Source organism: Teleopsis dalmanni, chromosome 2 (assembly GCF_002237135.1).
Source record: "Teleopsis dalmanni isolate 2A chromosome 2, ASM223713v2, whole genome shotgun sequence".
Taxonomy (NCBI): Eukaryota; Metazoa; Arthropoda; class Insecta; order Diptera; family Diopsidae; genus Teleopsis; species Teleopsis dalmanni.
In genome coordinates this window covers 62,236,158-62,256,415 of record NC_051847.1, presented here as the reverse complement: position 1 = coordinate 62,256,415, position 20,258 = coordinate 62,236,158, and the positions used below count along the sequence as shown (strand labels likewise).

The 20,258-nt window shown below is 31.1% G+C and overlaps 2 protein-coding genes across 2 annotated transcripts; one reads left to right on the top strand and one right to left on the bottom strand.

Moving 5' to 3' along the window:
- The first annotated feature begins 2,776 nt into the window (after positions 1 to 2,776).
- LOC119674683 (peptidyl-prolyl cis-trans isomerase FKBP14-like) lies at positions 2,777 to 6,686 on the top strand. The gene is made up of 4 exons (XM_038085837.1): positions 2,777 to 2,808; positions 3,676 to 3,764; positions 3,845 to 4,032; positions 6,148 to 6,686. Exons 1-4 carry the CDS (start codon positions 2,777 to 2,779, stop codon positions 6,325 to 6,327), a joined length of 489 nt encoding a protein of 162 aa, XP_037941765.1. The 3' UTR covers positions 6,328 to 6,686.
- Positions 6,687 to 9,874: 3,188 nt separating this feature from the next.
- LOC119677378 (zinc finger FYVE domain-containing protein 9-like) lies at positions 9,875 to 20,196 on the bottom strand. Its single transcript, XM_038088701.1, has 12 exons — positions 20,101 to 20,196; positions 19,553 to 19,745; positions 18,558 to 19,492; positions 17,814 to 18,492; positions 15,806 to 16,621; positions 15,469 to 15,750; positions 14,323 to 14,819; positions 13,987 to 14,260; positions 11,627 to 11,873; positions 11,443 to 11,563; positions 10,396 to 10,572; positions 9,875 to 10,335 (listed from the first exon to the last, which is right to left on the bottom strand). Exons 2-12 carry the CDS (start codon positions 19,581 to 19,583, stop codon positions 10,183 to 10,185), a joined length of 4,212 nt encoding a protein of 1,403 aa, XP_037944629.1. The 5' UTR covers positions 19,584 to 19,745; positions 20,101 to 20,196; the 3' UTR covers positions 9,875 to 10,182.
- Positions 20,197 to 20,258: the final 62 nt, after the last annotated feature.

The window sequence follows — 20,258 nt, the reverse complement described above, 5'->3', positions numbered from 1 at the left end:
ATTTTATATATATATTATATTAAGAAATTAAGGAAGTCTTATTGACGAACAAAGATATGTCGAAACTGGATAGTTTTAAACCATTTATAAGGTTTCTTACAAAGAAAGTGGTAGCAAAATGACAAAAATTCCTAATTGAGGTACATGGAAAGTTATCTGATGGACTGCTAGTGCAACCACCCAACCAACATATCTGTTGGTTGGAAGATACTAACGCTTTACAGTCAATCAAAAAGTCGTTTTATACTTACGTACTGCTATAGTATATGTACCGGAGTATATTTAGGAAGATTTTAGAAAGTACAAAGATTTACTATAACGTTTTCAAGAACTGAATGTAAAAAATCAGGAATAAATTGAAAGAAGGTCATTAAAGACGACCTTAGAATAATCACAATCCAAAACTGGTACATAGTATAGCTACATGGAGTCGACTGAATAAAAATTGTTTCAAAAGAATGCTTCATTAAAGACAGCAAAAAAATAAAATGTGGAACTTGTTTTATTATTATTACCCATAGAAAATTCCTATGAGGCTACGCTGTGAATAAATTCTGAGAATGTTAAATTATGCGTTACTATGCTCTACACAAAATAACAGTAGTCTAGACTGCCGTATATCGCAAACCCAGTTATCCTTACGAACAAACTGATCATAAAGACGACAGTAAGGGTCATGTTGTGCAGATTGTGATGTTTTAATAATTAATGTTTTTCAAATAAATTAAAAATCTGAGAATGACAGCAAGAAAAAAAAATTCGATTAAACTTGGGTGACTTGACAAATCTTTCTGTGACTCGTTGGTTAAACCTTTGTGGCTAGGTAATAAATGTCAAAAATGGCGCCTATTAGGAGTAATTATCTATATATTTATAAGCACATTAATACAAAAGTAGTTTACACTAAATTAAGGTACACAAAATAACGCAGAAACTTGACAATTGTGAAATGACTCTCAGTATAACATGTCTTTTGGTCATAAATTTTGTTCATGCTGTGACCATACGTCGTGTAACATGACTCTAACGAGGCTGACTTTAATATATATACGTATAATATAGTACAAAATTGCAAACTCACAGTATAAAAATGTTGTTAAAAACTATTAGAATTTTAACGAATTTTAACTTTGGGTAAAATGGTATTGTGATTGGTGTTATAATGTTTAGAATCCAATCAGAAAACCTAAATGAGTGCTATAAATGTCGATATTGTGAACCAAATTTCAAATGACGAACATAATCAATTCGAAATCGTTCTCTAGTGCCTTAAGAGAGTTAAGGCACTACTATACAGTAATCCCCCTATAACACGGTACCCTTACAACGCGTTTTCATATTACGCGATTTCAATCCCCCATATTACGCGGTGATTTGTACAGTTCATAATTAGTTTTGCGTACTTTTGCACGTGTGTATACGGGAATGGTACGGTATGGTATGGCATTTGGGGGTTTTCGGGTTAGTCTAAGGCCCCTATGCACTGCAAACAGTTTGATCTATTGTGCACCCCTTTGTATTTTGATATTTAGTATTACGAGGAATCGAACCAGCTCCTTCGGAAGAAGTTTTCGAAGATCTTCATCTTCTAGTTGGTATGTACCTAAAATTTTGTTTCTTCTGTGGCCTAGTGCATCGCAGTTGGTGATCAGATGTTTCATAGACTCTTCCTCATCACAGTAGAATCTGCAAATATTAATGTCTGATATATCTATTTTATGTAGGTGTTTGTTACATGCGGCGTGGCCTGTTAGTGCACCAGAGAGTGACTTTAGACTCTTCTTGCCTTGGTTGTGAGCGGTGTTTGCTCTTTTAGCATCAAAATCTAAGAATTTTTTGGAATGATATAGGCCGTCTATTCCATTCCAGTATTCATTGATACTTTTTGGATCCATTTTTTTGTGTCCTGTTTTATGTTTGTTTTATTGAAGCCAAAGAAGGGGGTTAGACCAATGAATGATCCTTCTGCCCCTTTTTTGGCATGAAGGTCCGCATTTTCGTTCCCTTCGTGTCCTTCATGTCCGGGTACCCAAATCAGAGAGACCTGGTTGTGGGTGGCCAGTTGGTTGAGGGCATTGTTACGCTCTATAAGAACTTTTTATGTGAATGTGTAGCTTTTTAGAGCCTTGAGACCTGATTGGCTGTCTGAGAGTATATTAATTTTAACTCTCTTAAGTCCTCTTTTGGATAAGATGAGTATACAGGAATACTCCTATAATGCGTTTTCCTATAACACGAAACCAATCTACAACGTTACAGCGGGGATTACTGTATATGAAATATTCTTCATACATATTTTAATTTGAAGGTATATCAAAATGCAGTAATTAGACTATATTCTTTTACAATATGATAGTTGCATTGCATTTACCATTAATTGTGAACATTATTGAAATAGCTTGGTGTCGTATGTGATCTGGAAGCATAATTGGACTGGAGATTTTTTTTTTTTTGTGAGAATGGAAATGACCTTACAGCGCTTCTTCTATTAGTTTAGAACACTACAAGAACACGACCAGCGATTTTTGTGTCATGAAAAAAATACGATTTCAACTTAAACGATGTGTGATAGCATCATGCTACATGTCTAGTAATAATCAATAAATTTATTGAGAAAAAATTTAAGAATATATAGCACTTATTTGATTACCTTTTTTAGAATCATGAAATGCTATCACCAGTTAACCTTTCGACCCTAAACGAAAACTTGCCAAAATTCATTAAATAAATAAAATAGTTTATAAAACACAGTAGCGAGTGTGAAATCCTACTGCTAATGGTATCGCAATTGGCCATTAAATGTTTGAAGTATGTGGGTGTTAGCCGTCAGTTATACAACATAACCTTAAACTTATATGAGCTTTGGTTTTCTTGTCGTCCCAAACTCAAATTGTATTAGTTTAGTAAACGAAAACATTATTTACTGGTATGGATTCATAATACGACGAATTTAATCATGCTACTTTAATTGGATTATTTAAATTACTGGTTTGGTTAAGTAATGACAACTAATATAAACATAACATATATACAATGCAGACATTTACGCGCTGTTATATGCAAATAACAACATTCACTTCCTCCTATAAATTCAAACAGAGTTCTTATGAGGAGAGTTTTGAATGCGCAGAAGAGCCGGAAAATTGTGTCAAATATTCGCATCGTTTTTCATCATAAGCGAATTAATATTTAATAAAGTCTCCCCCATTGCCAGTATTTTACTAGCAAGTATAAAAAAGTTTAAAAAAGATTCAGGAAGCGCATTTTTAAGTGTCACACATACTCGATTATGGAAGGAAAAATGATTAAATATTCAAAAGTCCTGCGAAAATACGAGTAAAAAATGATGAATTCATCTCATGGAGAACTGTGCAGTGGGGAATTCAGTCATGTTTGTCGGTTTTAGTGATGAATTGTTTTTCGAAAGATGTAAATTCTATTATTTAAAATATATTAAAATGGAAAAACACGCATCGTACAAATATAGTTTTTTTTTTTGGAGGCATAACAGCGGAAAATAGGTTGATAAATGTTTCCACTTCCACTTGAATTGTTTGTCTGAAAAACTAATTATTTAAAAAATTCACAACCATAATTACTTCTATTAATTGCCTTTTAATATAAACAAAATTTTATTAATTTAATAGTTAATTAACATTTGCTTTTTATTTACAGTTTTGACCGTGATCAACCGTTTACGTTCCAAATAGGCGCTGGGCAAGTGATAAAAGGCTGGGATCAAGGACTACTTGATATGTGTGTTGGTAAGCTAATTTACAATTTTAAAGCTTTTATCTTTTTTGCTTACAAATTTATATTAATATTTTATTTTATTTTATTTTAGGTGAAAAACGTAAATTAGTTATTCCACCAGAGTTGGGTTATGGTGATCGTGGTGCTGGAAATGTTATTCCAGCAAAAGCTACACTCTTGTTCGATGTGGAACTCATCAACATAAGTCAATCACCACCAGCCACAAATGTATTCAAGGAAATCGATGAAAACAACGACAAGCAATTGAGCCGTGAAGAGGTAGTTATATATGTATGGATCTATTTTCTCTCATCATTAATTTGTATCTGTTCATATGCTCAATTTGGTGGATATGCGGTGATATCTAAAATATTTTAAAATTGGTTTGCGGTTCTTTACTTTGCCTCTTGGTAAAGGATACGATTGTTAAAAGTATATTACTTCATAACTATAATGCTTGTATGTGTAGTAATCTAACTTTTTGTGAAATTCTATCCGACCTTTCTTTCTAATTACTTATTCTGAAAATATTACTTTATTATGAAAAGTCAAATTTTTAAGACTAAGAAAAGATTTGGTTATTAAGTGTTTACCATCCTTGCAAACAGTGGAACTTTAAAGAAAGAGAGCGACAATTGGTTGTCTGATTTCGGGACGACAAGTAACTTTAGTTCAATAAGAGCTGTAATCAGAATATAATATATAAAGAACCGATACTATATAGTTTTTTTTCGAAAAATCTTAATTTTCTATTTTAAACTATGCCAACTGGAAAATTTATCATATAACGACCTCTCTTATATAAGGTAATCTATGTTAGGTTCTATACCACCTTTAAGGATATTATTTTTTGAAAAGATATTAGTACTGGATCTTGTAAAACACGTTGAATATTTTACGTGTCTTTGTAAAAAACATTAAATATTTGTCCGGTTTTAAATTGGGAAAAATTGATTCTTGCAAAAATTTTACTTTCATCTATTACGAAAATAAATTTTATACTGAATGAACGCGGTTAGTTTACTTGTATTCTTGTTAATTAATTGCCAGATCTGTTTGAAGAGCTCGAGAAAAAAATTCATCGTTATAATATAATAATAAATGCAAATATGAAAATATAATAACGCTTTTGTGAAACCGGTGAACATTTGTGAAGCTTTCATCAGATTTATGTAACATTTAATCCTGCCTCCATGTTCTTTAGAATTGTATGTATTAAATACTGATTTCATTCCCCATTCATTCCCCTCCTCTATTTGTTTAATATATACTGCATTCTATGCGAACCATTCCCATTCCCACTTCTACTTATTATTACTTTTCACTCCAAGAGGTTGAGCTAGTTTATCAAGACTGGTTACAAAATGCAGACTTCACATCTTTATGTAATACCTGATTGCGATACCAATTAGAGATATAGTAAAGAGATGAATATATGTTGGGCTTTAAAGTATACTTCTATAAAATCATTTGAATAAGTTATGATCAGAACTTAACGGCGCTGTTATTGCAGTGGATTATCCAAATGGTCACAGACACTATTGTGTAAAAATGCATTAAACACTAACTAGCGTTTGATCAAACAAAATAGAAGAAATAAATAGAATCTCAGTCCAGTGAGAAACTGCATTTGCATATATTTTAGTGAATAGAATTCACTAATTGAGTTGTAGTTATTAAAAATCTTCTAGGTACCATCGAATGCATACAATTATGCTACTTGTAGGTTTTTTCTCCCGATGTAGTGGAGAAGAAGAAAATTAAAAAAGAGAGTGAAAGATGATGTGCGAGAGAGGGAATAAGAGAAGAACAAGGTATGAAAAGAGACGAGTAAAAGAAGAGAGATAAAGTAAGATAAGTGAGATAAAGTAAGATAAGTGAGATAAAGTAAGATAAGTGAGATAAAGTAAGATAAGTGAGATAGATGTGGAAGGAAAGAATGAGAGATGATGAAAAGGGGAGGAAGGATCAACAAAGCATGATAGACAGACATAGAAGAGAGTGGCAGAGTTTAATGGAGAAAGTGGGAAGAGAAAGGCAGAATGTGAAAAAGTGAGAAAGGGAACGAAAAAAAAAACTAGTACAAAAGAAAGAATCCGTATTATTCTACAGTAGAATATCAAAAACTCATTTTATTCGTATTTAGTGATTAACCATTCAATAAACATAATTAATTTATAAGTATTTAGTGATTAACCATTCAAAAGTCACTTGACTGACTTTATTTCAACAATTCAATTAATATTATATTTTAATATTATTGTAACTAAACCATATCGTTTAAATTTCCAGCTTCTATTATGTTTTTCTGTTAATATACAATTTTTATTCGCTATGATATCTACATCCCTATTTTAATATTCAATTTCACAATTCTTTTCTTCTGCCATTTAGGTCAGCGAATATTTGAAGAAACAAATGACAGCCGTCGAAGGACAAGATTCAGATGAACTAAAGAATATGTTGCGTGAAAACGACAAACTAGTAGAAGAAATCTTCCAACATGAAGACAAAGACAAGAACGGTTTCATTTCACATGATGAGTTCTCTGGTCCCAAGCACGATGAACTCTAATCATTTCACACATTCAAAACATTCGCACAATTTATTATGAGAGGACTGACGTCGCGTACTGATTTTAGACGTGACGCTTGAAATTAACAAAATGTCAAATGAACAAAAAACTTCTTAAAATCTAATTTTATACAATATATGTAATATATATAATTTGAAATTTTGTTAATATAATTCGCTAAGTTCTTCCTCAACTAGATTTACTCACAAACTATTTTAATAAATTGAGGTTCTACAGTTGTGCTTAAAAAAATTTAGTTAGTGTTATTTACCTTCTATAGATGTACTTTTATGAGTGCATATATAAAAAAATATAAAAATTATTATAATTAAATTATGCATACTTCAGTAAATTTTTCAATTTCAGACTACATTAGTAAACTTCATTAAAGTTTTTATTTGTTTAATTTTAGTCATTATTTTTATACCAGTTATAGCCTAAAAATTTTACACACATTTTTACTAATGTTAGTTGTTAAATTTGTAATTTATGTTGTAATAAATATGTTTGAGTGAAAATCCATTTTGCATAAAAACAAACAATTTTATAATAAAATAAAGTTATAACAAATTATATTTTAATTGTGTCGTAATATTCGTTTTAATTTCAAGTATTTAATTTAAGAGTAGCTCAGAGTTCAAAACTATATGACATTATTTTATGAATAATAAAAAGCTACCGACGTAAGTTAAAAGAAACGTTTTGTTTTAAACGATCATTACTGGTTAATTAACTAATAAGTATAATCTTAGCGCTAAAAGAACTTCTTTTTTATGTTGTTTCAGATATTCAGAATATATTTAAACAGTACAACTGTTTTGAGAGTCAGCCTTTGCAACAAAAATGAACTATGCAAATTACTTGAAAGATAGAACGTATTTCCTTAAAGTATATTTCCACTGTCTTCGTTAGACCAGTTAACTTACTTGAGATTCAAGTAATTCAAGCAATCTTAAGTAAGTTAATTAGTCTAACGAATCCAGTAGAAACATACTACTAATCTAAGAAACAAACAAAATTATATGAGGGGAGAGTATGTCTATTTTCATTTTTTATCGAGATGTAGAATATCATAGAAATACCTATCTGAAAAAATATACAGTAAAAAATGGTTCATCGAAAATAATAATATTCTTTAATGGTTTTTCAATCACCTACGGCTATGCACAATTTTACTATATAACTCTTTGTCATAGGCGAATTTATTAAACATAAAACGGACATCGTATTGCAGGATTAACCCTAAGCAAATGGCGAAGTTATTATTACGAAAAACAAATTAAACTCTATTTTAATTCTATTGGTATGACTTCAAATGGCCATAAAAGTCACATAAGCATAGTCCAATGAAACTGTATTTAAAACCAGAAGGATGGATATCCTGAAAATTATACTGGTTATTTGCTAATCAAAAAAACATTTCTCTTGGAGATATTTTACTACATTACACTTCTAAATTGCTATCCAAAAAAGTGAAATAGAATTGTCGCTATAAGCTTGAAAATGCGTGATTATTCTATTCCCCACACCTGGCTATGGCCATGATCAGCTCTGTTAATAGTCCTTGATCAATTATAATCATCGTTACAATATTGTAGAAAGTAGTATGCATGACGGATTGCAAAGACGAGATACGAGACTTGCGTGATAAACCCTACTATCAAATAGGATATGGCAATGTAAAACAAAGCATATTGGTAGCCAAGTGATCGCAGGGCTTGAAGCGGGCTACTACAATCACAATAAACTAGACAGCGTGTAATATATCGCTTTTTATTTTTATTTTTTAGGAATATCTACTATATTTCTATGTATTGTGTTTAAAAAAGTATAATATATATAAACTTATTAGTTAAAGATCTCTCTGATCTTAAATAAGAATATCTATATCGGTTTCAGGATATGAAAACCTTATATCTGAGTTAACTAAAACGAATAAAGAAAAGTCATAGTATTTTTAACTGGATTTTGGCCTTAATAAAATAGGTAATATATATGGGAAGAAGGGTGTCGAAACACTATTCAGAAAACCAGAATTATTATCATCAATAAAATGAAAGTAATTTACAATCCTAATTCACAAACATTCCAATATCTCTTAAAGCACAAAAATTGCAAATACCGAATATATCACCGAAAATGTTGTTTCTTCATCAACTACTACCTGAGAAGAATATGAGGTATTTTTGGCCAAATGCGATAAGACACGATGATTAATAAGCCCATTTAAATAGAAATTGAAGACGTGGATGATATTAGAGACCGCACTGTCCGGAAAAACAACCACATAAGAGGCTGAGAAAACTTGCACAATGGGATAGGATGGGGATAGTGAAGGATTTTAAAATAGAAATAAGAAAGCGAATAGGTAGAAATGTTGCAACTAACCTGAGTTTAGATATAAAAATCTTGTCGAATCTGGGCGAAATCGTAACGCAAAAATCTATGGGTACATTTGGACATAAAAACATATAGCTGATGTCTACAATTGAGATAAAACTGTTCTTGAAACACACTGAAGATATTCTTCATCCCCAGAACCTTTAGACGGTGAACTATTTAGAGCTTCGTAGTAATGTTATAAGGCGTAGTATAGAGACCCGTACAGAAGACCGCAATAATATTATTTTGAATATTGTGATTCTTAATCAAAGATAAAAAGTAACAAATACGATTAGGATGGGGATGCACATATTAACAACGCCAATGCAATGAAATCTTGCCAATGCAAGACCTTAGAAGCCAAGTAAAATCAACAACTGCACGGGAAAGTACGGGGATTAATGCAATTCAACATCAATAAACATAATTTAGAGCAGTCCTTGGTAACTCATATAGCTAAAAAGAACTTGTTTCTGTCCTATACTCCATATGAAAGAAACAAACCGTGTTGGTATTCATATCCACAGACTTACCAAGGAAATAAATTAATATAACAGTTCATGTAGTTAAATTGGGAGTGTTTCTATGAAGGCAACATCTTAAATCTGACAGGTACCAATATTAGCAAAATTCTTTTTTCAACTAAGTACTTAAAGTTAACAATGAATATCATCATGTACATAATATTAAATATATTTATTCCATTATTATAAATGAAAGAACTTCAGGAAAATATTAAATTAATTTGTAGTCTTGAAATATATGTTAAAATTAGGACAATATTAACACGGATTGAATATGTAAACTGGTTCGATTGTTATACTTATTGAAGTGTTTGTTATTTCATTCAACCTGACATATAATATACCAACACTATATGTTCAACCTTTCTACTGATAACTATGTTATATATTTGCTACACTATTTATTTAAAATGTATTTAATTAATGACATATGATACTGTCTACTTGCAACTAATGAATTTATATTGATGATTTCAATGCATTTAATGATAAAGTAAAATTGACAATCACATTTTTAGATTTAATAGTTAAAATAAGTTTTATTGAATACAATAGTTATATTTAAACAAGTATATACACAATGTACGTAGATATATTTAATTACAGTTTAATATTAACTAACTAAAAAATTGAATTTATTATTTTTAAAATAAGCTAACAACTTACACATTTTGATTTCAATAAAAGTGTAAATAACAGGAAACATGTTAAAACAATAACTTTTATAGATAACACCATCCCTTTTAAAAGAATTAATTAATTTAATTATTCATGAACTCTTTACATACCCATCAAGCACACAGCATTAAATATATTTTACGTTCTTAAATGAACGCCATTTGTTGGCCTCCTGTGATTGCACTTCATTCTGTATTCATATAACAAAATTTTTAAACATGCTTCTTCTTATTGCAGAAATGTTAACATGCTTCTTCTTATTGCAGAAAACTAAACATTTAATATATAAAATATTAATTCTAATACAATTGCATCTTCAATGCCAGATGATTCACTATGTAGTGTGGCAATCAAATGGTTGTCCAAAGCGTTCATATACAAAGGTGGTAATTTACTACCACGTGTACCAGCTTCATAGCAAACCTATAAGAAAAAATAATTAAATAATAATATAATAAAAATATGTATATTTATTATTTATACATTATCCTGATGCAAAGTTGTACGCAAACCAATCTTTGTACTTCCACTTGCAGCAAGTAAATCCAAAAAGGGTACTAAAGCCATCGAAGTGCTCCTTGCAATTTGTTCGGCAATTCTAGTAATGTCTGTTGAAGTAGCGCTTAACTGTGATGAAGTGGAATTATACCACTCATCGTACTGCATATACAAATATAGAAAAAAATAATCATATTAAAATTAATCAAAATAAAACAATATTTGAAGTAGTGCCATGTTCAAGTAGTATGATGTTGAAGCAGTTTGAGAAATCCAAAAAAATTGACTATCAGCTGTGATTCGAACAATTTCTTCCTCCTATTAACACAGACTGACTGCCTTTGTCAGTAAAACCCTCTCTTCATATTGCAAAAAAAAACATTGACAGTTTCCACTGAGCCAACATTAGTAGGGTCACGAGAAGTATTGCAACAAAGTTCTTAACAGGCTTCCGTCTGAAATCTCTAATAATGAAAGACGTCTTCTTCTTACATATATTGTCCTCAACATTCACTTATTATGAAATAATATATCAATTTCCAACGTTAACTCTATTCATGATATAAACTATTTGTTCATATACCACAATCAATACACTAATTTGAGACCTATTAATTTATAACTCTATTCCATCAATGTAGCTCACCTTAAATCTGACTAATATCAAGTAGCAACTTCCCATATCTTTACCCTTCCCCTACTTTCTCTTATCCTAACCAACGTATTCATTCCGTATGACATTCGAATTTTCTGCCATACAGTCCCTTTCAGGTTATTCGGATTATTTGAATTATTCGAGTATATTTGAATTATTCGAGCTATTCGAAGAAGTTCTAATTATTCTAACAGTTTATGTACTCAATTTTTGATGATGAATTGAATGTTATTTCATATTTTGTTTTTGTTTTAAAGAAGTACGTTTAATCGCAAGAACTCAAACGTAATAAATTTTCAAATGGCTCAAGCATACTCAAACATTAAAATACTTAAAGCTCTATTTTGAATAGAAAACTTATAAAATAGAAGTATTACCTTTATAATGTAGATATCTGTTAGACGTATTAAATAATTCGTGTTTGAATAGTTGAAACTGGCATGAACCCGCATACTCGATGTTCCTTCCATAGACATTTCATCTATAGGTGATTTTACGCTGTAATTTTTAGTAAATATGAGTTTATAAATTAAATTATTTGTAATATAAGTCAACTCTTACTTAAGATTAAAATCGCGATCGTTATCAACCCATTTGATACTAACAACTTCTGTGTTTTTCTCATCAGCGTCAACAGGTCCACATACAATATCAATATCTGTATGATTTCTTAAAGCTGTTCGTACTTCTTCCATTTTCGATGATAATATTTGTACCATTAATCCATCTTCTACTATACTACATTTACCGGTTAATCCACTTGTACTTTTAAGTGCTTCATTTAGAACAAAGAAACTTGCTCCAGTAACTAAAATTCCAGGTAATCGAAAAATATATAAAAACAATAAAAAGAAGAGAAATGAATATTATTGTTAATTAAGTTGTATTTGTATTAAATTTTTAGTTTTCTAAATACTAGGGACTCTGACTTTAGAGTATCAACCACGACAAGTCCAAATCGACATTTGATATTTATACAATTTTCATTGATATGTTTGATTGTTTTGCATATGTTTCATATGTGGATATAACTTGATTTCCAAGATATGGGGTTTTAAATCTGCAAACGTTTTAAATAAAGTAATTTAAATTAATTAATTCTAATTAGTTAAAAATTCTACAACTGGTACTTTATGTATGCATTCGTAAATGCTTAAATATGATTCATTGAAAATTTGTAAACTATAGGACTACCTTTTTTTCTATTCAAACTTTATACCTCTGTATAAAAGTATAAAAATGAAACTTATTCATTTTTATACTTTTTACACAAAAAAGTGTAAAATTGGTATATTAGGTTTGTCAAATTTTTTGAAACGCAAAGACAAAATCGTTGTAATCCATATAAAGTATATATATTCTTAATCAGCTCGAGAAGCTTAGTCCGTCTGTCTCTTTCCAAACTGCTCTCTCAATTTTTGAGCTATTTGAATGAAATATTGCACATATATTTTTCGGGTGCAGACTACTATCTTTTGTAACATTAGTTAAAATCGGACAACTATATTACAAAACTACCATTTAAACTGAACGATAGGTTATAAATTGTCTCCATCAGTAAAGTAGAATAAAGATATTCAATAAAAATTTTCTAAAGAATTTATTCATATTCATATAAGAGATTATATAAAATTTTATTCATATCGGTTCAGACTTAAATATACCTATCGTATAAGCTGCTGAATCAATACAGGTTTTTGTTAGAAAATCTTTTTTATTTTCTAATGTTTTTACTTTAAATTTGGAACTTAAATACTATTTATAAAATGCAACCTCATGTGTTGGATAGCTCTAATCATTATTATGTATATGTTTTTAAATTTATATTCTGTATATTATTATATATATGAGACCGCAAAGTAGGTTCAAAATTCAGTGTCAAGAATATCCAAGCTTTCGCAAAGCCAAAACTAACATCTTAACTTTTTTATATACGAATTGTGTCAAATAATATTAGCTATTGTGAAATTTAGCATTAATTAATCAATTGCTAAGATTGTTTTAAGAACTATCGGATCAATATTCTGGAACTACTCATCAAATTCGATGACCACGTACCGTTCATAACCGCTGAAAACAATTACACAACGGAAAAAATGGTAATATCAACAATTTTCTACGATAGCAGTAGGTAGTAGCTCCAATCACAAGTGAAAAGCTGAATAACATCAGTTGATAGTATACCTGCTCTACTAACAGAGATGAAGTTTTTAAGGATATAATTACTACAATGCTGCAATTGTGAAGCACTACTTTGTAAATATGGCTAATAAGCAAAGATAGAAGTAAAAAGATCAATGATAATAAATCTTTTTAAAGATTTAAACGTAAAGCATTAAGTTTAATATTCATTTTTTAGGAGACGGAGGTTATACGGATATAATAAAAATGTAAGCAATTGTAAAGTAATATGAAAAGTATAATGTTAAGTTGAAAACAATGAACATCAAATTTTCTTGAAAGAAGATTCTAAAACAAATAAATTTGACTGCAGCAGATAGGTATTTAAGTATACAGCTCGCTATTGATTTACATTCTATAACAACCATAACAAAAACCAGCAGGGAATAATTTGCCTGAACCTAAACTTGAATTCGTCTCATTGAAGTGACTGTTGTTGTTGTAACCCACTGCGACTTGCTTGAACGGCACTTGGTCATCGCTTGGGACGAATAGCTCAAAAACAAACCCGGCCGTTCATGGACTAGTGACAAGCGACTAGTTTTCTTCGCCTTAATCCAGATTAGCTTCAAATGTAATACTACCCATTCTTAATCCACTCTTGTTCCCAATTCCCTCCCCTTTCACACTTTCTTTACCCAAATATACCCTAACCAATGCATATGCATTTATAATACCTTTCATGTTATAAGAATTCACAAGTCTTAGACACACTTGGTCCTATTTATATAGTATCATACCTTTACGTGGTTGTCCTTGTATGTTGATAGCTTGAGTTGAATATGAATACATTTCTGTGCTATTGTCATTCACATTTTGCATGCACACCAAATGTCCATCAGCGCTTTTTGAAAAATTTCCACCGAAAGCTAAAATATGATCACTTGAATTATTAATTGCTTTCAGAACATCTTCTTGACGATTTTTAGGAATTAGAACCGTAGTCTGTCGATCCTCCATATGTATATATAGACCTCTAATTTGTGGTAACGTATAAGAGTAATTACGAAAGTCCTGTAATGTAAACGTTAAATAATTTTTAATTATTTAAATTTAAATATATTTTACAAACTTACGGCCAAAAAATTAATAATTGTTTGCGCTATTTCACCGTATACTGACTCACGATTTATCATGGAAATATGTGGACATGGGTAATATCTATATTGTGCACCCAGTCGTAGCATTAGCCGTAATGGAAATACTTTAGCCCAAGGTACTTCATAGCGATGTATTAGTATACCTATTAAGAATGGATTTTCTGGCATTATCACATCTTGCAGACATTGAAAGTTCGTGCGTATATACAAAAATCCTCCATATTCGCGTGAACCCAGGAAGTTTGTTTGCCTGGGACTGGTATATGAAAGTTCAGCAATTGGATTTCCTTGTTCTGCATCATTATATATTTCATTTAAATGTACAAAAATATCTTTAGGAATCGGTGGTTGTGACATCTCTTCCTTATTTGGAGGTATTTCAAATTCAAGTAGAATAATTATTTCATCATTTCCCACATGATGCATACCACAGGTGGTAAAATTTATTACAATGCGATTCATGCAGCATTTCACTAAATTAAAAATTAGAGTTAAAGCATATTAATTTTTAAGAAGTTAAGAACTAAAAGGTTGGTTAGAAAAAAGATTTCACATTTCATGATTAATACGTATTCTTGGATTGGGAATCGGTTCTAAATTAAATCAGTTCTACATCGTAATAATGTTGTTCTAATTCGCTGGGATCTAGAAAGCAGATAATATGTAAGGATTTACAAGACAAATACGTTGGTTCGGATGTGAATAGGTGATTGTCAATGGAGGATAGGGGGTGAAGGGTGGCGAGTGGAGGCGGGGATCCCAGAGAATAGGGGTTGATTAGAGATCGAACCGATGAAATCATCCGATTTTTTTAAGTGATATATGATGCAATGATTTCCAATGATTGTAAGTATCTTTTACTTCAGAAATTTATGCGATTCGCAGTCCTAGCAATCAGCAAGATATCAACTAACAAGCTAATATTATTTTATTCTTAATATAGGTCGGATTTTGCGATTCATTCAATGGTTCAGAGTATTTCCGAACAACTGAACCAAACTTATTCAAATATTTATGTGGTTTACAACCCTAATCCCATCCAAGGTGTTAACACACAAACTGAAATTACTTTCTTCCCAACATAGGATTTATATACTATATACTATACAATTTAATACTTACAATTAACAATCTTTACATAAACAAAAAAGTTCTTTTGCACTGCAAATTTAAGAGTCTCATTTTGCAAACGTTCTATGAGATCATAGTTATTATCCACCTCTTGATGCTTAATATTGCAATTACTCTCTTCTTTACTAATAACAATAGGTGGTAAGAGATTATTATCACCTTTTGGTATTAAGCAATTGTCTTCAGAATTTAAGGGCAATTGGCGCTTTGGACGAAATGAATCAAATTCATTTTTACTCTTAGCAACCGATTTTTTTTCTTTGCTTTCAGCTTCTAAAATAAAATTAATAATGATTATAATAAAAATACTATTATTACCTATACTTACCATTTAATTTTTTTGTCATATTAGCACTCCGCTCAAGCACAGAAGCAGTAGCTGCTGCTGCTGAGGGTGGAATACCACCGCGAAATAGTTGTGCCATCATACTCATCGCTGTTATGTCTGTAGTCGGTGCTGAATCCGCAGGTGTTGGAGGTTTATTATTAGTACGACGAGATTTATCTTGACTATTTCTTTTCGCTTGCTTTGCTTCACCCCACTGATGTTCCATGTTTGCTAAATCACTACCAGGTGCAATACCATCACTAAACATAACACTTTTTCTTTTTCTACCCTTTTTGTTGCTTGATTGTGATGAATTTGAAGAGTAACTGCCATCTTTCTTGAGTACACCGACAGGAACAATCACAGTAGGAGGTTGTGTTGATGTTGCACTTACTTGCATTGAAGGTGGTATAGTGGAACAATACTCCATTGGATTATTTGGATTTGGGGACCGCGAAGGTGTAAGTACCTGATTAGATTGATTAACAACATCTTCGCAGTCCGCTGCCAAGCTAGGCGCAGTCGGTTCAATATTCTGACGTTGTGTAAGTATAAGATAACATTGTACGCACACTCTTGATTCCGGATGTGTTAAGAAATCTAATTTAAACTTCTGTGAACAGCAAACCGAACATAAAACTTTACCGCAAGCGCGACAATGATGTCGACGTTTTATCATTGTAAACTTTGTATGACATTGCATACAATTGCTTGCCATGTTATCAGGCACCCAAATCGGAGGAACCTTTCCGAGATTAGCATGCGGATCGCTGTAACCAGTTGCTTCAGCCAATCCCTCATTGTCTGATGCTTCAACTAAGAAAATTTACGAAATATTAGTAAGTTTTTTATAGATTATTATGTACAGATTATTATTTACTGATTATTAAGTTAATATAGTTGTCTACTACTCAAATAGCAGTGTGTTAATATTTGTTGAGACTTAAACACACTTTTCCAGAAATTGAGCTCTAGAATATTTTCTTAAATACTGTAATTCGGAAAAGTTAAATATATGTGTACCTTGATTTAGACATTTATTTTATATGACGATGAAGATCTTTATATAAATTTTCTGACTACTGCCTACAATTAACGAGTTTCCACTATTTAACTGAATTCCTCGCAAGAAACCTTAAGATATAGAAAGAAGAGTAAATCCATTCTATCGAATTTGGAAAATTTAACAGATCTTTCATCCCTACCAATGAACAATCAGATATAGTGTCAAAAAGTACTGTTTTGTTTCTTCTGGAGGCCATTCACAGAGAAAATGCCTAATTGTTTATTTTTCCTAATAGTTTCCACAACTTTTACAGTGAGTATTAAAAAAAATACGTAGGTTTTCTGTACGGGTTCCAATCCTGAATAATGAGTAGAATAATGATATTAATAATATTAAAAGGGAAATTACAGATAACCTATGTGTCTTCAATTTCTTAAAGCAAGATAAAAAAAGAAGAGGTAAGAACTTCTCTTAACAATCTCCAGGCGATAATAAACCGGTACTCTTAGGGATGCATCTAAGGAAGCACCAATACGGGCCAAAGCGTGTTTTTTTTATTCTCTTCAATGTTCCTATGTCCAGAAACCCAGATTAATGATGTAAGCAAGTCACTTTAGTTCGTGAATTTTCTTCTCTACATTCTTGAGCTAGCTTAAGGTTGATTTTATGATGAAGGATTGAAAGGCTTAACGAGTGGGAGTTATGTTACAATACCTCGTAACATTCTGAGACTTTTATTACGACCATTTATTTTCTGTTTCAATAACGTCATGCTTTATGCTGTCCATTTGGTATTTACAACTGCTAATAAACTTAACTTACTATAAAAAGCAAGGATTTGAATAAGTTCTCAATTGAATTTTGGACTTTATATTATAACTGAACCAAATCATTAACCGAATCAATAGTTCAGAATATTTGCGAGTCACTAAACGAAAACTCTTCAGAAACTTATGCGTTTTAGAGCTCTGATAGAAACAACTTTTACTTTAATAAGCTTACTATTTTGTGTTACTGCTGTTGCATCGTTTGGCAAATCACTACCATTTTCTTGTTCAGTATTTTGCGGTGCTTCTGTTTGTTTCCGGCTTACGCCAGGAGGTGTTTGACCAGCATTTGCATACAAATTAGTATGTGATACTGGAAGATCAAGTGTTGTTGGTCGTGGACGCGCACCTGTCTGCTCCTGTGCAAATTCCTCTGAATCGTCTATAGAAGAAGTATCAGAATTCGATGAGATTGAATTTTGTATACAATCTTCGGTTACAACGGTAGCTGCTGTTGTGGTGGCTTGCGCTTTAATTTCAGAAAACTCTACTGTCGATGCTTGAGAAAAACTATCAGCATTGGGTTGATCCGCAGCATTATTCCCTAAATCTTGGATAGTATCTGCTACAATATCAGGTTTTTCGGAATGAATCGGTTCTGTTTGCTGTGTTTTAAAATCTAAATCTTTCTTTTTTACACTATCCGCTTCCTCGTCATCTATGTCCATCTCTTGTAGCATACTATCTAATTCTGTATCAGATATCTCATCCATAGTGGAATTGAATGTTATTGGTTTTTGTACATCACTTATATTTACAACTTTTTGATCTACGATATTCATTGTTCCTTCTACATTAATTGGATTTATCACATTAACTGATTGGTTAACAATTTCTTCAGGTAGTAGGTTTTCCTAAAATTTTATAAATAGAAAAAATTATATTTGATATGATAAAAATATAAACTAGTGAAATATACCTGAGCTTGTGGGTAAGATTGTACACCTATATTTTTTGCTTTATCAACATCTTCATGCAATTGACTTAAAACTGAAGATGTGGTCGTCTCAGACAACTCCTCAAGCACATTCCCCAACTCAGATGAAACAGTACCTTCGCAAGGTAACAACAATTGAGAATTAGCTGTTGTAATTGAAATTGAAGAAAGTCCTACAGCTAAATCTTCAACATTTCCTTCATCTTCTCTTAATGAATTATCTTCAATGAGCTGTTCTTGATTTTCGGTATTATCATTGTTTTGCATCAGTAATGCACTTGGATCATTATCCGGACTATTTGAGTCAACAGATCCAGGTGAAGGACCTGATGAAAATGTTGACGACGATGATGTTGTTAAAGAATCAGAACTTATGGAATTTGTGATATCAGCTCCAGTTTCACCATTTAATAGTTGTTTACCAGCAATATTTTCAGTGTATCTATGTATATCATTACAAGCTTCGTCCTCATCTTCATCTTCATCCTCAATGTCATATTCCGTAACTTGAGTATCAATTTGTTCCACACTTCTGCTTATAGTCACAACCTCATTGTTTGATAGTGTATTTGGATTTGGTTTATTATTGTCTGTTTTATCTTTTGATTGTTGTTCCTTTGATTTGATTTGTTCTAATGGCGCCTCCTCTATACTGACGCCAGACGTAATTGGCCTACATTCCTCGTCGTACTTTTGTAATGTTGCATTTTCTAATGATTCAACATTTTTTTGATAATCATCCAAACTGTTAAAGACATGTGAAACACCTACAAAACTTTTGTTACAACTGCTACTTCCAGCGCCTACCCGATCTATTGAAATTTCATCAGCATTCGATGCACAGTCATTTTGCACTTGTGTTTGTTGTTCTAGAACTGCATTTTTTTCATCTGCAGCTTCACGTAATTCCAAATTATCTAAAACATATAAAATTTGCTTTAATACTAATTAAAAAATAAACAAACTATATTACATACCTAACACCTGATCTATATCCACCAGGTCCATATCGACGCTCCGCTGTTAATCCATTTATACTGAAACCACAATTCAACTTGAATTTTCACAAAAAATACTTTTTTTTTCTAATTAACTGCGTACTTATAACGGAAATTTGTATACGTCTGTGAATTCAATACACTTTGTTTATTCTCGGTGCGTTTTAACGAGCTATTTATTCACAAAAAAAAAAAAAAGAAAACAAAATAAGTAACAATTGCACAAAAATTGCAAATGATGATTCATATTTTTCTGAATATTTACAGTGCTAATTAAATTTGTCGAAAAACTTTAGTAGTTCTATACATAATTAGATAAAAGTTATATATATCAAATTAAAAAAAAACAGAGAATTTTTTTTATTAGAAAGTTTTCTCAATAATAATTTATTTGGTATCGTTGTAACAAAGTGACGAAGCTCCAATTAGTAGCTTTTATTAAAATAAACACCTCACAAATTATTTTAATATTAAACATTTTTTAGAACACTTTCTAACAAAATATCAAATTTTGTATGCAATAATACCTTTTACAATTACGAAAACAAACGATTTCCAAACAATTCAACATTACAGGAAATTCATCGCTTTAGCAAATTTACTATTGAAACATCCCTGCACTTAAGCACTACAAAACGTACAAAGTACAAAAAGAATTACAAAAATTACATTGACAACAATAATA

Bases quoted from the DNA above. Each gene is read 5' to 3' on its own strand.
- LOC119674683 (XM_038085837.1), top strand. From the start codon at position 2,777: ATGGTATCGCAATTGGCCATTAAATGTTTGAA. The intron at 2,809-3,675 runs GTATGTGGGTGT...TTTTATTTACAG, and splicing joins TTGGCCATTAAATGTTTGAA to TTTTGACCGTGATCAACCGT. The intron at 4,033-6,147 runs GTAGTTATATAT...TCTGCCATTTAG, and splicing joins AGCAATTGAGCCGTGAAGAG to GTCAGCGAATATTTGAAGAA.
- LOC119677378 (XM_038088701.1), bottom strand. From the start codon at position 19,583: ATGGACCTGGTGGATATAGATCAGGTGTTAG. The intron at 19,493-19,552 runs GTATGTAATATA...TATATGTTTTAG, and splicing joins GGATATAGATCAGGTGTTAG to ATAATTTGGAATTACGTGAA. The intron at 16,622-17,813 runs GTAAGCTTATTA...AAATTTTCTTAG, and splicing joins AACAGCAGTAACACAAAATA to TTGAAGCATCAGACAATGAG.